The sequence below is a fragment of the Chlorocebus sabaeus genome, chromosome 3 (genome assembly GCF_047675955.1).
Source record: "Chlorocebus sabaeus isolate Y175 chromosome 3, mChlSab1.0.hap1, whole genome shotgun sequence".
In the NCBI taxonomy this organism is placed as follows: domain Eukaryota; kingdom Metazoa; phylum Chordata; class Mammalia; order Primates; family Cercopithecidae; genus Chlorocebus; species Chlorocebus sabaeus.
Window position 1 is genome coordinate 7,273,382 of NC_132906.1, and position 17,341 is coordinate 7,290,722.

Here is a 17,341-nt window from a genome sequence, read left to right on the forward strand (position 1 = left end):
TGGATGTGTGTCCCCTCCAAAGCTCATGTTGAAATGCGATTCCCAGCCGGGTGCAGCGGCTCATGCCTGTAATCCCAGCACTTTGGGAGGCCGAGGTGGGCAGATCACCTGAGGTCAGGAGTTCGAGACCTGTCTGGCTAACATGGCAAAACCCTGTCTCTACAAAAAAAATATATATATATATACACACACACACACACACATATATATATTTATATGTATGTAAATATATATATACACACACACACACACAAAATTAGGTGGGTGAGGTTGGCACACGCCTGTAGTCCCAGCTACTTGGGAGGCTGAATCAGGAGAATCACTTGAACCCGGAGGTTGTAGTGAGCCGAGATGGCGCCACTGCACTCCAGCCTGGGTGACAGTGTGAGACTCTGTCACAAAAAGAAAAAAAAAAAAGAAATGTGATTCCCAATGTCGGAGATGGAACCTGGTAGGAAGTATTGGATCACCAGGGTGGATCCCTCATGAATGGCTTGGTGATCAGTGAGTTCTCAGTTCATGCAAGATCTGGTTGTTTAAAAGTGTCTGGGACCTCCCCTCTCTCTCACTCCTACTCCCGCCATGTGATATGCCTGCTCTCCCTTTGCCTTCCACCATGAATGGAAGCTTCTTGAGGCCTAATCAGAAGCTGAGCAGGTGCTGCTGCCATGCTTGTACAGCCTGTGGAACCATGAGCCAGTGAAACCTCTTTTCTTTACAAATCACCCAATCTCAGGTCTTTCTCCATAGCAACACAAAAATGGACTAACAGTTGGTCTAAGCTGGCTTCAAGCAGTCATAAAAAGGGGTGATCAGAACTATCATCCCAAATAGAGACTGTAAATGATAGAAACATTCTTTTTTTTTTTTCTTTTAGTTTCATGATGAATACAAAGACCAAAAAAAAATTGTATCTTAAACAATTAAGTAGATTGTGGGAACTGTGAAACCATCTTACTCTGGTTCCAGGGTATACTCTGGTAACAGAGCTAAAGACGTAGATCACACTGTGATCAACGCCATTACAGAGGCATTGACAAGTTTTATCTACTAAAGAGTGCTTGGTGGTTATTCAAAACATCCCTGGACTGGAGGATTTTCAGAAAAATGCCTCATCTGAGAAGTGTGAACTATGGAAGAAATGAAAACTTTTTTTTTAAGCCACTGAAACTCTTACAATCTACTTCACATTGAAGTGGGGAAGTATCTAAAAGAAGCAAGTCCAATGAGATGAAAGTACACCATAAAGACTGTTCATCTTTGCAGCAATTAGGATTTGTATGGTTATTTGTTTAATGTGGTTTAAGAACTTCTGGGTCTTAGTTTGAGATCAACCTGGGCAACATAGTGAGATCCTTTATTTATTTATTTATTTATTTATTTAGAGACAGAGTCTCTCTCTGTTGCCCAGGCTGGAATGCAGATCTCTGCTCACTGCAACCTCTACCTCCCAAGTTCAAGCGATTCTCCTGCCTCAGCCTCCTGAGTAGCTGGGATTACAGGATTACAGACATGTGCCACAACACCTGGCTAATTTTTATATTTTTAGTAGAAATGGGATTTCCTCGTGATGGCCAGGCTGGTCTCGAACTACTGACCTCAGGTGATCCACCCACTTCAGCCTCCCAAAGTGCTGGGATTATAGGCGTGAGTCACTATGCTTGGCCGTGATGCTGCCTTTAAAAAAGAAATAATAATAATAATAATAATAAAAGAACTACTAGGTCTTAATACAATCCTGAATATTGCATAAGAATATATAGTATATCTAAATATATCTATGATATATGTATCTATGATATATATATGTGTGTGTATATATATCTGATATATATCAGCCAGTAGCAGTGGCTCACACCTGTAATCCCAACACTTTGGGAGGCCAAGGCAGGCAGATCACTTGAGGTCAGGAGTTCACGACCAGCCTGGCCAACATGGTGAAACCCGTCTCTACTAAAAATACAAAAAATTAGCTGGGTGTGGTGGCAAGTGCCTGTAATCCCAGCTACTCGAGAGGCTGAGGCAGGAGAATCACTTGAACCCAGGAGGCAGAGGCTGCAGTGAGCTGAGATCGTACCATGGCATTCCTGCCTGGGTGACAGAGTAAGACTCCATTTCAAAAAAAAAAAAAAAAAAATATATATATATATATATATGATTTATTATTATTAACCAATCATCATTAATTTAAGGTTGTGTTTTTACACAAAAACACTTAAATGTGTGCAGCTATTTTCTTATATCAAAAAGACACTAAAAGTTTAAAATATCATAGCAAATATTAAAATTATTTTGTCCACATTGAAATATTGTGTATGCAAAATACCTTAATTATTAACCAGCTAACGTGTTATGATGCCAACACCTATTGAAAAATTAAAACCAACCACGCTTCTGGCATGAAAAAATCATGTATTTCTTTATATTCATGTAGAATGTTGTTACTGAAACTTGTTTCACACTGTTTTTAAAACTTCAGAATATCTCTATCTGATTTACGGAGCGGGGAGAGTCAGGTCATTATGTCATGTATTTCTGTGTTATACCTATATAAAAGAAAAAAGGGTGGCTACACATTTGTATGAACCCTCAACTGGAAATGTCTGTAAAGCTTACTAATTTACGGGCACTTTTTGTTGTATATAGATTTCTACTTTTTTTTCTTTTCCTTTTTTTTTTTTTTTTGTTTTTGAGATGGAAGTGTCACTCTGTTGCCCAGGCTGGAGTGCAGTGGCACAATCTTGGTTCACTGCAACCTCCGCCTCCCTGGCTCAGATGATCCTCTGGCCTCAGCCTCACAAGTAGCTGGGACCACAGGCACGCACCACCATGGCTAGTTAATTTTTTTGTTGTTTTTGGATTTTTGACAGAAACGGGTTTCACCATGTTCCTCAGGCTGGTCTCAAACTGCTGAGCTCAAGCAATCCACCCACCTTGGCCTCCCAAAGTGCTGGGATTACTGGTGTGAGCCAGTGTACCTGGCTGATTTCTACTATTTTCAGTTCTCCATCACTTAAGCTTCCCTTGAGTAAATTTACTAAATATATGTTTTTAAAATAGAGGGGTGGGAATAGCACAAGAGAGAGGAGTAATGAAAGACAAGATGAATAGCGTAAAAGAGAGGAGTAATGAAAAACAAGATGAATAGCGTAAAAGAGAGGAGTAATGAAAAACAAGGTCGGAACTTGAAGAAGCCAGTGCCAGATTACTGAGCAATCTTGGTATCATTCTAAGTAATGGGAAATCATGGAGGGTTCAGAGCCAGGCAGTGAAGGATGTGCCTGCTTCAGGGAGGCTAGCCCAGCAGCTATATATGAAATGAACTGTAGCAGAAGAGGCCACTTAGGATATCACTATGATTATGAGGGAGTTAATGAGAGCTTGAATTAGGGAAGTGGCAGTGAGACTAGAGATTATGAGATGATTATATGAGAACTCCTACAGGGAATCGACAACACTTGGTAACTGACCAAATGTGAAAGTAATAGAAAGAAAGATGATGCTGAGCTTTCAAGCCTGGGAACTAGGCAGGGTTATAAACAGAAATCAATTAATACAAGAATAAGAGCAGGCTTGGGAAAATAGAAATGAAATAAAATAAATGATATAGGTGGATTTTGATGTGCAAATGGAAAATCTACCTAAATACTGGGGGCATCTGGAAGTGAGGGATTCAGGCTTGGGAGAAAAGCCTGAATTCTCTTTAAGGAGAGAAGGAAATACAGTCGGCCCTCTGTAACCATGGTTTCTGCATCCGTGGATACAACCAACCACAGATTGAAAATATTCCGAAAAAAATGGGGTTGCATCTCTACTGAACACGTACCGACTTTTTTCCCTTGTCATTATTTCCTAAACAATAGGGTATAACATCTATTCACATAGTTGTTTAGGTATTATAAAGCATTTGCATCATATTAGGTATTATAAGTAATCTAGAGATAATTTTAAAGGTATACGGGAGGGTCAGGCATGGTGGCTCAGGACTGTAATCCCAGCACTTTGGGATGCTTAGGTGGGAGGATCAGTTGAGCCCAGGAGTTCAAGATCAGCCTGGGCAAAAGAGTGGGACCCCATCTCTGCAAAAAATTTAAAAAATTAGTCAGGTGTGGTGGCATGTGCCTTTAGTCCCAGCTACTCGGGAGGTTGAAGTGGGAGGACTGCTTGAGCCTGGGAGGGCGAGGCTGCAGTGAGCTGTGATCATGCCACTATACTCCAGCATGGTCAACAAAATGAGACTGTCTCAAAAATATATAGAATCTGCATAGGTTACATGCAAATACTGAGTCATTTTATATTAGGGACTTGAGTATCCATGGATTTTGGTATTAGTGAGAGTCTTGGAACCAATCTCCACTGTATACCGAGGGACGACTCTACTCGTTACTTCATGCTAGTTATCAATCAGTGTCCTTCCTAAATCCTCATATGAAGAATATGGTTCTTGAAGGAATGGAGTGCCAGGGAGCTACGAGTATAGATGCTCTGTCGGTACCAGATGTGAGAACATAATATACTTAAATACATAAAGAGAAGCCCATTTAGCCATGGTAGCCTTCAATAACTTACAGATTATGGTCTCTAGAGAAAAACAGCTAAAGGTATAATTTTAACGTTACTTTACCATGGGATATGATGATGACTTCCCCACTGATGAATCATTGTTCTTATGATTGATTAAAACACACTTGATCACAGGCAGATCTTGATTTGTAATAGTCCCAAATATCATTGCAGAAAAAACAACTGTAAAACAAAATAAAAATGATAATGTTGATACATGCACACCTTAAAAACAAAACATGTATTTATCTTGCAACCAAACAACAAAACAAAGTGTAATCAGGGGAAATCGGCCACTAGGAAAGTATGTAGGAAATTCGATTTTATGCAAGTTTAGTCTGCTTTAAATCAGGAGCAGAGGTACTTAGAGCAGGGTTGTCCAATAAAGCAGTCTGCAGGGATGGACATGTTCTATGCCTGTGCTGTCTAATACGGTAGCCACTAACTACATGTGGCTCTTAAGCTTTTGAAATGAGGCTAGTTTGACTGAGGAAATGATTATTTGTATAAATGATTTGTGTGCGTGTGTGTGTGTGCGTGTGCACCTTTTGTTGTATGTAGATTTCTTTTTTGTTGTTGTTGAGAAGGATTTTTTTTTTTTTGAGAGGATTACAGGCCTGAGCCACCGCGCCCAGCCTAATACTCTTTTTTTCTTTTTTTGAGATCGAGTCTTGCTTTGTCGCCCAGGCTGGAGTGCAGTGGCGCGATCTCAGCTCACTGCAAGCTTCGCCTCCCGGATTCACGCCATTCTCCTGCCTTAGCTTCCCGAGTAGCTGGGACCACAGGCACCCGCCACCATGCCCTGCCAATCTTTTGTATTTTTTTAAGTAAAGACAGGGTTTCACCGTGTTGGCCAGGATGGTCTTTATCTCTTGACCTCGTGATCCGCCCGCCTCGGCCTCCCAAAGCGCTGGGATTACAGGCGTGAGCCACCACACCCGGCCTATTCTTTTTTTCTTTATGGATGCTTATAGAATCTTTTCTTCGAAACCACAGCACTAAAATTTTCAAAATTATGTGCCTTCTTGAGGGTCTATTTTCATCCATTGTGCTGGGTACACAGTGGGCCTTTTCAGTCTAGAAATTCATATCCCTCTGTTTGGCATTTTCTTGAATTATTTCTTTTGATTCTTTCTCTCCTCTTCACTTTCTGTTTGCCCATGATGTAGATATCTTCCCCAAATGACTGACAATCTTCAACCGTCTGTTCACATATAAGAATGAAGTGCTGAGTGTCTGTCCTAAGCTCTATGGTGTGGACCGTAGCCCAATCTCTGTAGGTGTATCTTTAGGTCTTTTCTCACGGGTTGGTCCTATTCCCAGAGAAGATTCTCTCTCTTGCCTGCTGCCTGTGTCCTGTGAGCTGGTCTTGGCAAGTTACACTATTGTGGGGTCCTGCAATGAAAAGCAGGCTGCTTCTCAGCTTTCTCAACCCCCAACTATAATTCAGCTTTCATCATCCGCTTCTTCTTTTTAATTTTTTTTTTTTTTTTTAAGAGACAGGATCTCGCCATGTTGCACACACTAACTTCAAACTCCTGGACTCAAGTGATCCTCCTGCCTTGGCCTCCCAAGTTGTTGGCTGATAGTGTGAGCCACTGCACCCAGCTTTATCTGCTTTAAAGCTCTCAAAGTTTTACTTTCTCCTTCTCCATCCTCTTTGTCTTTTATTTATTTATCATTTTTGGACTTTTTTTTTTTTTTGAGACAGAGTCTCGCTCTGTTGCCCAGGCTGGAGTGCAGTGGCGCGACCTCAGCTCACTGCAAGCTCTACCTCCCGGGTTCACACCATCCTCCTGCCTCAGCCTCTCAAGTAGCTGGGACTACAGGTGTCCGCCACCACACTCAGCTAATTTTTTTTTTGTATTTTTAGTAGAGACGGGGTTTTATCCTGGTCTCGATCTCCTGACCTCGTGATCCGCCCACCTTGACCTCTCAAAGTGCTGGGATTATAGGCGTTAGCCACCATGCCCGGCCTCCTCTTTGTCTTTATATGTTTATATCTTTGTTTCTTTGGGGGCATTAGGTATAATTGGCAATAAAAATTGCAGTGTACATCATATATTCACAGTGTACATCATGTAATTTTGATATATATATCGAAATATATGTGTATTTATATATGTGTGTGTATGTATACGTGTATATTAATATATATACATATATATGGGCTTCTCTGTATTTAAGTATATATACACATATAAGTATATATACATATACATACACACATTGTGAAATGAACACCCCAATCAAGCTAACTAACCTATCCGTCAGCTCGTATACTTATCTTTATCTTTTTCTTTTTTTGTGATGAAAACATTTAAGATCTACTCTCTGTCTTTTTTTTTTTTTTTTAATTGAGACAGAGTCTTGATCTGTTACCGAGGCTGGAGTGCAGTGGTGCGATCACGGCTCACTGCAACCTCTGCCTCCGGGGTTCAAGTGATTCTCCTGCCTCAGCCTCCCAAATAGCTGGGATTACGGGGGTGCACCATTGTGCCCAGCTAATTTTTGTGTTTTTAGTAGAGACTGCGTTCACCATGTTGCCCAGGCTAGTCTCAAGCTCCTGGCCTTAAGTGATTCAGCTGCCTTGGCCTCCCAAAGTGCTGGGATTCCAGGCGTGAACCACTGCACCTGGCCAAGATCTATTCTCTTAACAAACATGCTTATCTCTTTAAAAGCATTTTTTGGCTGGGCATGGTGGCTCATGTCTGTAATCCCAGCACTTTGGGAGGCTGAGGTGGATGGATTGCTTGAGGCCAGGAGTTTGAGACCAGCCTGGGCAACCCAGTAAAATCATGTCTCTAAAAAATTTTTTTAATTAACTGGGCATAGTGGTGTGTGCCTCTAGTCCCAGCCCAGCTACTCAAAAGGCTGAGGTGGGAGAGGATCACTCAGGCATGGAATGTGGAGGCTGCAGTGAGATGGGATTGCACCATTGCACTTCAGCCCCTGGGTGACAGAGTGAGACCTCATCTCTGGAAAAAAAAAAAAGTATTTTTTACTGTCACTTGAGTGGTCTATAGATAACGACAGGAGGTAATATATGTGTTCAGCCATCTTTGTAACCTTATAATCTGAGACAGTCTCAGAAAGTAAGAACTTTTCCTGCTCCACTTTGTAATGTTTTCTCCCTAGTCTTTAAAAAATAATAATTTAAAAATATTTTATAAGTATAATTAACTTACAATAAATTGTACACATTAAAAGTATACAATTCAGTAAATTCACACATATCTACAAAACCAACACCACAATCGAAATAGTGAATTTAAGGCTGGGCATGCTGCTCACACCTGTAATCCCAGCACTTTGGGAGGCCAAGGTGGGGGGATCACTTGAGACCAGGACTTAGAGACCAGGCTGAGAGACAGAGTGAAACCCCATCTCTACAAAAATTCGTTTTTAAAACATTAGCCAGCCGGGCGCGGTGGCTCAAGCCTGTAATCCCAGCACTTTGGGAGGCCGAGGTGGGTGGATCACGAGGTCAGGAGATCGAGACCATCCTGGCTAACACGGTGAAACCCCGTCTCTACTAAAAATACAAAAAAATTAGCCGGGCGTGGTGGCGGGCGCCTGTAGTCCCAGCTACTCGAGAGGCTGAGGCAGGAGAATGGCGTGAACCCAGGAGGCGGAGCTTGCAGTGAGCCGAGATAGTGCCACTGCATTCCAGCCTGGGCGACAGAGCAAGACTCTGCCTCAAAAAAAAAAAAAAAAAAAAAAAACACATTAGCCAAGTGTGGTGGCACGAGCCTGTAGTCTCAGCTACATGGGAGGCTGAAGTGGGAGGATAGATTGAGGCCAGGAGTTTGAAGCTGCAGTGAGCTATGATCACACCTGTGCATTCCAGCCTGGACAAAAGAGACAGACCCTGCCTCTAAAAAAGAAAAAAAAATTTTTAAAGATAGTAAAGTGACCTATCACTCCCAAAAGTTTCCTTATGGAGCTGTGACATCACGCCCTCCTACCAACCCCATCCCCCCACACCCAAGCCACCTCTGATCTATTTTCTGTCACTATAGTTTGAATTTTCTAAAATTTCACACAAATGGAATCACAGTATGAACTGTTTTTTTATAGGGTGGGTGGTCGGGCTTCTTTCACTCTGCATTTTTTTGATATTTGTCCATACTGTAGTAGATATTAGTAGTTCATTCCTTTTAATTACCAAGTAGTCATTTGTTATATAGATATATAACACAATTTGTTTTCATCTATTTATCTGTGGACACACATTTGGGCTGTTTCCACTTTTGCTCTTACTAATAAAGCTGTTATTTATATAAAAGTCTTAATATGGATATACACTTTCATTTCTCTTGGGTAAATACTAAGGAATTGAAGGCCTAGGTTATAGGGTCGGTGTATTTGTAACTTTTTTTTTTTTTTTTTTTTTTTTTAAGTCAGAGTCTTGCTCTGTCGCCCAGGCTGGAGTGCAGTGGCCGGATCTCAGCTCACTGCAAGCTTCGCCTCCCGGGTTCACGCCATTCTCCTGCCTCAGCCTCCTGAGTACCTGGGACTACAGGCGCCCGCCACCTCGCCCAGCTAGTTTTTTGCATTTTTTTAGTAGAGACGGGGTTTCACCGTGTTAGCCAGGATGGTCTCGATCTCCTGACCTCGTGATCCACCCGTCTCGGCCTCCCAAAGTGTTGGGATTACAGGCTTGAGCACTGCACCCTGCCTGAATTTGTAACTTTTTAAGAAAGTGTCCACTTGTTTTCCAAAGAGGTTAGAGCTTTATGTTCCCACTCGCAGAGTACGGAATTCCAGTTGCGTCACATCCTTGCTAACATTTGGTATGATGAGACTTTAAAATTTTGGCCTTTCTAATAAGTGCGTTGTATCTCATTGTGTTTTTATTTATTTTTATTTTTTATTTTTTGAGACAGGGTCTCACTCTGTCACTCAGGTTGGAGTAGAGTGGCGTGATCACAGCTGTCTGCAGCTTTGACCTCCTGGGCTCAAGCCATCCTCCCACCTTAGCTTCCCGAGTAGCTGGGACAACCGGTGTGCACCACCATACCTGGCTAATTTTTGTATTTTTGTAATTTTTGTATTTTTTGCCCAGGCTGGTCTCAAACTCCGAGGCTTGAGTCATCTGCCCACCTTGGGCTCCTCAAGTGCTGGGATTACGGGTGTGAGCCACTGCACCCAGCCCTCATTGTGGTTTTAATTTGCATTTTCCTCCTGACTAATGAACACTGAACATCCATTTAGATGATGCTATTACATTCCATAACTTCTTTGGTGGTGTGTCTGTTCATATCTTTTGCCCACACCTAATCTTTTTTTAAAGGGATTGCTCATTTTAAAAATTAGTGAGTATTTTATAATGGACAAAAATATATACTCATGGAGTATAATGTGATGTTTTAATATATGTATACATTGTGGAATGATTAAATCAAACTAATTAACATATACGTCATTGTGGTTTTGATTTGTATTTCCCTGACGATTAGTGATGTTGAACATTTTTTCATATATTTGTTGGCCATTTGTAAACAACAAGTATGTATATTTCAAAGCAGTTAGAAGAGAGGACTTGAAATGTTCTCAACACATAGAATTAAATATTCAAAGTGATGATTACCTCAAATACTCTTGAGTTGGTCATTACACATTCTATGGATGTCACAAAATATCATATGTACCCCATAAATATGTAAAATATTACGTATCAATAAAAAATAGATGCATCACAAGGCCATGTGGGCATGGTGGCTCACACCTGTAATCCCAGCACTTTGGGAGGCCGAGGTGGGTGGATCACTTGAGGTCAGGAGTTCAAGACCAGCCTGGCCAACATGGTGAAACCCTATCTCTACTAAAAATACAAAAATTAGCTGGGTGAAGTGGTGCATGCCTGTAGTCCCAGCTACTCAGGAGACTGAGGCAGAAGAACTGCTTCAACCCGGGAGGTGGAGGTTGCAGTGACCCGAGATTGCGCCATTGCACTCCAGCCTGGGCCACAGAGCAAGGTTCTGTCTTTTTTTTTTTTTTTTTTTTTTTTAAAAAAAGGATGCATCATTTCATGTACTTATTTTTTCATGTTGAGATATCTAAAATCTACTCTCTTAGCAATTTTTTTTTTGAGACAGAATCTGACTCTGTCACCCAAGCTGGACTACAGTGGCACCATCTCAGCTCACTGCAAACTCCACCTCCCAGATTCCAGTGATCCTCCTGCCTCAGCCTCCCAAGTAGCTGTGATTACAGGCATGCACCACCACACCTGGCTAATTTTTTGTATTTTTAGTAGAAGTGAGGTTTCACCATGTTGGCCAGGCTGGTTTTGAACTCTTGACCTCAAGTGATCTGCCTGCCTTGGCTTCCCGAAGTGCTGGGATTATAGGCGTGAGCCACTGCACCTGGCCTTTCTTAGCAATTTTCTCATATACAATGCTCATATTTTTAAAATATGAGCACTTTGACATTTATTTATTCATCCATCCATGCAATTAACAAATATTAAGTATCTACAATGGCCCCAAAAAGATAAAACATATTGCAAAGTATAATCAAATGCTGATGTTTATTTTATTTCATTTTACACAATACACTTGTAGTAGCCTTCTCCAGAGGGACAAAACCAATAGGATATATATTTATATATGAAAGGGAATTTTTGAGAGAGAATTGGCTCACGTGATTACAAAGGCAAAGTTCCAGGACAAGCTGTCTGCAAACCAGAAAATGAGAAAAGCCAGTAACGTGTCTCAGTCAAACTCCAAAAGCCTCAAAACCAAGGAAGCCAACAATGCAACCCCCAGTCTGAGGCCAAAGGCCTGAGAGCCTGCGACAGGCTCTCAGGTGCAAGGCAGGTGGTGCAAGTGTCAGAGTCCAAGAGCTAAAGAACCTGGAGTCTGATGTCCAAAGGCAGGAGGAGAAAAGCTGTCCTGCTCCAGAAGGGAGAGAGAAGGCAGTGTTTGTAGCATGAGTGAGGACTGTAATCTCAGTACTTTGGGAGGCCAAGGTGGGAGGATTGCTTGAGCCTGGGAATTCAAGACCAGCCTGGGCAACACAGTGAAACTCTGTCTCTACAAAAAATACACAATTAGCCAGGTGTGGTAGCATGTATCTGTAGTCCCAGCTATGCAGGAGACTGAGGCAGGAGGATCATCTCAACCCAGGGAGGTCAAGGCTGCAGTGAGCTGTGATCATGCCACTGCACTTCAGCTTGGATGACAGAGTGAGACCCTGTCTCTGGGTGACAGAGAGAGGACGGACGGAAGGAAGGAAGGAAGAAAGGAAGGAAGGAAGGAAGGAAGGAAGGAAGGAAGGAAGGAAGGAAGGAAGGAAGAGAGGGAGGGAGGGGAGGGAGGGAGGGGAGGAAGAAAGGAAGGAAAAGAGAGAAAAAGAGAGAAGGAAGGAGGGAGGGTGGAAAGAAAGAGAAAGAAAAGAAAGAAAGAAAGAAAAAGAAAGAAAGAAAGAAAAAGAAAGAAAGAAAGAAAGAAAGAAAGAAAGAAAGAAAAGAAAGAAAGAAAGAAAGAAAGAAAGAAAGAAAGAAAGAAAGAAAGAAAGAAAGAAAGAAAGAAAGAAAGAAAGAGGAAGGAAGGGAAGGGAGAAGGAGGAGGAGGAAGGAAGGGAGGGAAAGAAAAAGGAAAGAAAGAAAGAAAAAGGAAGGAAGGGAAGGGAGAAGAAGGAGGAGGAAGGAAGGGAGGGAAAGAAAAAGGAAAGAAAGAGAGGAAAGAAAGAAAGAAAGAAAGAAAGAAAGAAAGAAAGAAAGAAAGAAAGAAAGAAAGAAAGAAAGAAAGAAAGAAAGAGAAAGAGAGAAAGAAAGGAAAAGAGGTTTATTTGGCTCACAGTTACATAGTGTGTGTGAGAAGCATGATGCTAGCATCTGCTTCTGGTGAGGAACTCAGGAAGCTTCATATATTAGTCCGTTTTCACGCTGCTGATAAAAATATACCCAAGACTGGGAAGAAAAAGAGGTTTAATTGGATTTACAGCTCCACTTGGCTGGGGAGGCCTCAGAATCCTGGCAGGAGGCAAAAGGCACTTCTTACATGGTGGCTGCAAGAAAAAAATAAGAAGCAAAAGCGGAATCCCCTGATAAACCCATCAGATCTCATGGAGGAGATGTCCACCAACTGCAATCTCCACCTCCTGGGTTCAAGCAGTTCTGGTGCCTCAGGAGATTTATTCCCATCAAATCTCATGAGACTTATTCACTATCACGAGAATAGCATGGGAAAGTCCGGCACCTATGATTCGATTACCTCCCCCTGGGTCCTTCCCACGGGTCCTTCCCACAATACGTGGGAATTCTGGGGGATGCAATTCAGGTTGAGATTTGGGTGGGGACACAGTCAAACCATATAATTTTGCCCCGGTCCCTCCAAATCTCATGTCCTGAGTAGCTGGGATGACTCTTGGGCTCAAATGATCATCCCACATCAGCCTCCCAACTAGTAAGGACTACAGACATAGGCCACCACATCTCGCTAATTATTTTTTTATTTTTTGGGAGACAAGGTCTTGCTATGTTACCCAGGCTGGTCTCAAACTCCTGACCTCAAGTGATCTTGCCACCTCAGCCTCCAAAAATGCTGGGATTACAGGTGCAAGCTACTATACTGGCCTCTTTCTGTTATTAATTTTAATGGATTAATTATTTATTTTTTTACAAAAATGTCCTGCAGTATTAATTTTGTTTGTTTTTTGTTTTGAGTCTCACTCGTCACCCAGGGTGGACTGCAGTGTGATCGTGGTGCACTGCAGCCTTAACTTCCCTGGGCTCAGGTGATCCTCCTACTTCAGCCTCCTGTGTAGCTGGGAGTACAGGCAAATGCCACCAATCTGGCTAATTATTTTTTCTATTTTTTGTAGAGATGGGGTTTTGCCATGTTGCCCAGGCTGAAATTTTAATTTAATGCCATTGTAGTCAGAAGATATACTTTGAATCTTTTAAAGTATGTCTTGTATGTCTTGAATCTTTTAAAATTTACTGACACTTGTTTCATGCTTCAGAATATGCTCTACCTTGGTAAGTGTGCACTTGAAAAGATGTGCAAGCCAGAGCGGTGGCTCACGCCTGTGACACCTCACTTTGGGAGACCGAGGTGGGCTGATCATCTGAGATCAGGAGTTCGAGACCAGCCTGGCCAACATGGTGAAACCCTGTTTCTACTAAAAATACAAAAAATTAGCTAGGTATGGTGGCACACGCCTATAGTCCCAGCTACTCGGGAGGCTGAGGCAGGAGAATCGCTTGAGCCTGGGAGGCAGAAGTTGTAGTGAGCCAAGATTGTGCCACTGCACTCCAGCCTGGGCAACAGAGCGAGACTCCATCTCAAAAATAAAGAAAAGAAAAAAGATGTGTATTTGACTATTGTGATTATTGTTAGGTGGAATGTTCCATAAACGTGATGTGGTCAAGTTGCTTGTTCAAGTCTTCTATCTCCTACTTATTTATTTGTCCTTGTTCAATCAATTATTGAAGGAGAAGGAGTATCGTACACTTTGAATATAATTGTGTATTTGTTTATTTCTCCTTGCAGTTCAATCAGATTTTGACCCATGTATTTTCAAGTTCTGTTATTAGGTGCATACGTTTAGGATTTTTATGCCCTTTTGATGAATCAAGCCTTACAGCATTATGAAATGGCTCTCTTTGTTCCTAGCAATATTCTTTTCTCTGAAATGTACTTTGCCTAATATTATTACCTCTCTGGCTCTCTTTTGATTAGTGCTAAAATGGGATTTTTCCCCCATCCATTCACTTTTAACCTATTTGTGTCTTCATATTCAGGACTAGGGCTGGGCATGGTGGCTCACACCTGTAAACCCAGCACCAATGTGGGCAGATCACTTGAGCCCAGGAGTTTGAGACCAGTCTAGGTAACATGGCAAAACCCCTTCTTTAAATAAAAAATTACATTATAAAAACATATCCAGGACTGGTTTCATTTATGATGCATAGAGCTGGGTCTTACTTTTCTTTAGCCAAATCTGAAACTTCTGCCTTTTAATCATGATATTTAGATCATTTTAATTTACAGAAAGTATTCACATGATTAGATTTAAATCCACTATATTGTTCTTTGTTTTTCATTTGTCCCATCTGTTTTTTTATTCCCTTCTTCTCTTTTTTCTGCCTCCTTGGGGAATAACTGAGCTTTTTAAAAAATGATTCCACTTTATTTCCTTTTGTGGATTATTAGCTATAATGCTTTATTTTGTTTTGGTAGTCGGTTTAAGGTTCATAGTATTACGTGTTTACCATAACACAGCCTACCTTTAAGTGATGTTATATGACTTCATATCTAATACTAGAACCTTACGCTGGCATATTTCCATTTCATTTCTTTCAGGCTTTGAGGTATTGCTGACATACACTATACTTCTACATAACTTATAAACCCCACAAGATATTATTATTTTTATTGCTTTAAACAGTCAATTGTCTTTTAAAGAGATTTAAACAATAAGAAAAAAAGGCTATACTTACTCAATGGTTTCCATTCCCACTATTTTTTATTCCTTTGTGTAAATCCAGATTTTTATTTTGTATTATTTTCCATCTGTCTGAAGAACGTGTGTGTGTGTGTGTGTGTGTGTTTGAAATGGAGTTTGCTCTGTCACTCATACTAGAGTGTAGTGGTGAAATCTCTGCTCACTTCAACCTACGTCTCCCAGGTTCAAGCAATACTCCTGCCTCAGCCTCCCGAGTAGCTGGGATTACAAGCTTGCACGATCAAACCCAGCTAATTTTTGTATTTTTAGTAGAGATGGAGTTCCACTACGCTGGCCAGGCTGGTCTTAAACTCCTGACATCAAGGGATTCGCCCACCTTGGCCTCCCAAAGTGCTAGGATTGCAGGCATGAACTACCATGCCCAGCTGTCTGAAGAACTTTTTTTAACAGTTCCTATTAGGCCGGGCGCGGTGGCTCACGCCTGTAATCCCAGCACTTTGGGAGGCCGAGGCAGGTGGATCACAAGGTCAGGAGATTGAGACCATCCTGGCTAACACTGTGAAACCCTGTCTCTACTAAAAATACGAAAAATTAGCTGGGCGTGGTGTTGGGCACCTGTAGTTTGGCAGGAGAACGGCGAGAAACTGGGGGGCGGAGCTTGCAGTGAGCCAAGATCGTGCCACTGCACTCCAACCTGGGTGACAGAGCAAGACTCTGTCTCAAAAAAAAAAAAAAAAAAAAAAAAAGGTTCCTATTATGCCAGTCTGGAGTGATTGTTTCTTTCAGTTTTTGTACATCTGAAAGACTATTTGTTTCTCTTCATTTTTGAAAGATGGTTTTTTTTTTTTTTTTTTTGGATATAGAACCACACATGTATATTATTAGTTTTGCTCTGTTGTCCGGGTTGAAGTGCAGTAGCATGATCTTAGCTCACTGCAGCCTTGAACTCCTGGGCTCTAACAATCCTTCCACCTCAGCCTCTGAAGTAGCTTTGACTACAAGGACATACCATCATGCCTGGCTAATTCTTTTATTTTTTGTAGAGACAGTGGATTGCTATGTTGCCCAGGCTGGTCTTGAACTCCTAGCTTCAAGCAATCCTCCTGCCTCAGCCTCCCAAAGCATCCTTCAGTTCTTTAAAGATGTTGCAATGTTTCTTCACTGTCTTTTGACTTACATAGTTCATGACAAGAAGTCTGCCAAATGAATGTATCTTTTTTCTCTGGATGCTTTTAAGATTTTCTCTTAGTCTCTGGCTTTAACTAATTTGATGATAATGAGCCTTTTGTAGTTTTCATGAGTCATGTGCTTGAGTTTCACGGGGCTTCTTGAACCCATAGGTATATCATTTTTATCCAGTTTGACAATTTTCCTCCACTATTTTTGAAATGTCTTTACTGTCATCTTCCTTCCCCCATTCTCTCCTTTAGGGACTCTAATTACATGTATATCTGACTACCTGAAGTTCTGTACCTCTCTAATTCTCTGTTCATGTTATTTGGTCTTTTTTGCTCTGTTCATTTTGGATATTTTCTGTTGCTATGCCTCCAAGTCCACTAATCTTTTCTCCTACAATGTTTAATCTGTCACTAATCCTCTCCAGTGTAACTGAATTTTCATCCTTAGAAGTTCAATTTGGGTAATTTGTTATATTTACTATGTCTCTTCTTATCATGTACAATCTTTCCTCATTCAGAGGAAAGTCCACTAATCTTTTCTCCTACAATGTTTAATCTGTCACTAATCCTCTCCAGTGTAACTGAGTTTTCATCCTTAGACATTCAATTTGGGTAACTTGTTATATTTACTATGTCCTTCTTAACATGTACAATCTTTCCTCATTCAGAAATATATGCAATATTGTTATAATAATCGTTTTAATTTTTTTGACCACTAATTCCACATTTGATGTCATTTCTGAGTCCCTTTTGGGTGACTGATTTTTCTCCTTAAGTTAAATTTTTCGTGTTCTTTGTCTAGTAAATTTATAACTGGGTGTCAGACATTGTGAATTTTACCTGGTGCCAGATGTTTTTGTCTTCTGTTAAATATTCTTGAACTTTTTTCTGGGATGCAATTAAATTTATGGTGAGCACTCTGTTCTTTCATGTCTTGCATTTAAGCTGGGTTAGTGGGATCGGAGCAGTGCTTAGTCTAGAGTTAATTTTTTTCCACTTGTGGACTTCACCAAAATGAAAAACGTTTGCTCCTCAGAAAACATTCTTTTATTTATTTATTTATTTATTTATTTATTTTGAGACAGAGTCTCACTCAGTTGCCCAGGTTGGAGTGCAGTGGCACAATCTCAGCTCACTGCAACCTCCGCCTCCCAGGTTCAGGCAATTCTCACGCCTCAGCC

General features: G+C 41.2%; 1 protein-coding gene across 2 annotated transcripts in view; it reads right to left on the reverse strand.

Annotated features, from left to right (window-relative positions):
* The window catches only part of FLT3 (fms related receptor tyrosine kinase 3), a 130,491-nt gene that overhangs the window by 67,096 nt on the left and 46,054 nt on the right, over positions 1-17,341 (reverse strand). For both annotated transcript variants that reach the window (XM_008021811.3, XM_008021810.3), the window contains one exon: positions 4,625-4,746. In XM_008021811.3, coding sequence (XP_008020002.1) covers positions 4,625-4,732 — 108 coding nt within the window. In that variant the 5' untranslated portion in view covers positions 4,733-4,746. The remainder of the gene's footprint in view (positions 1-4,624; positions 4,747-17,341) is intronic.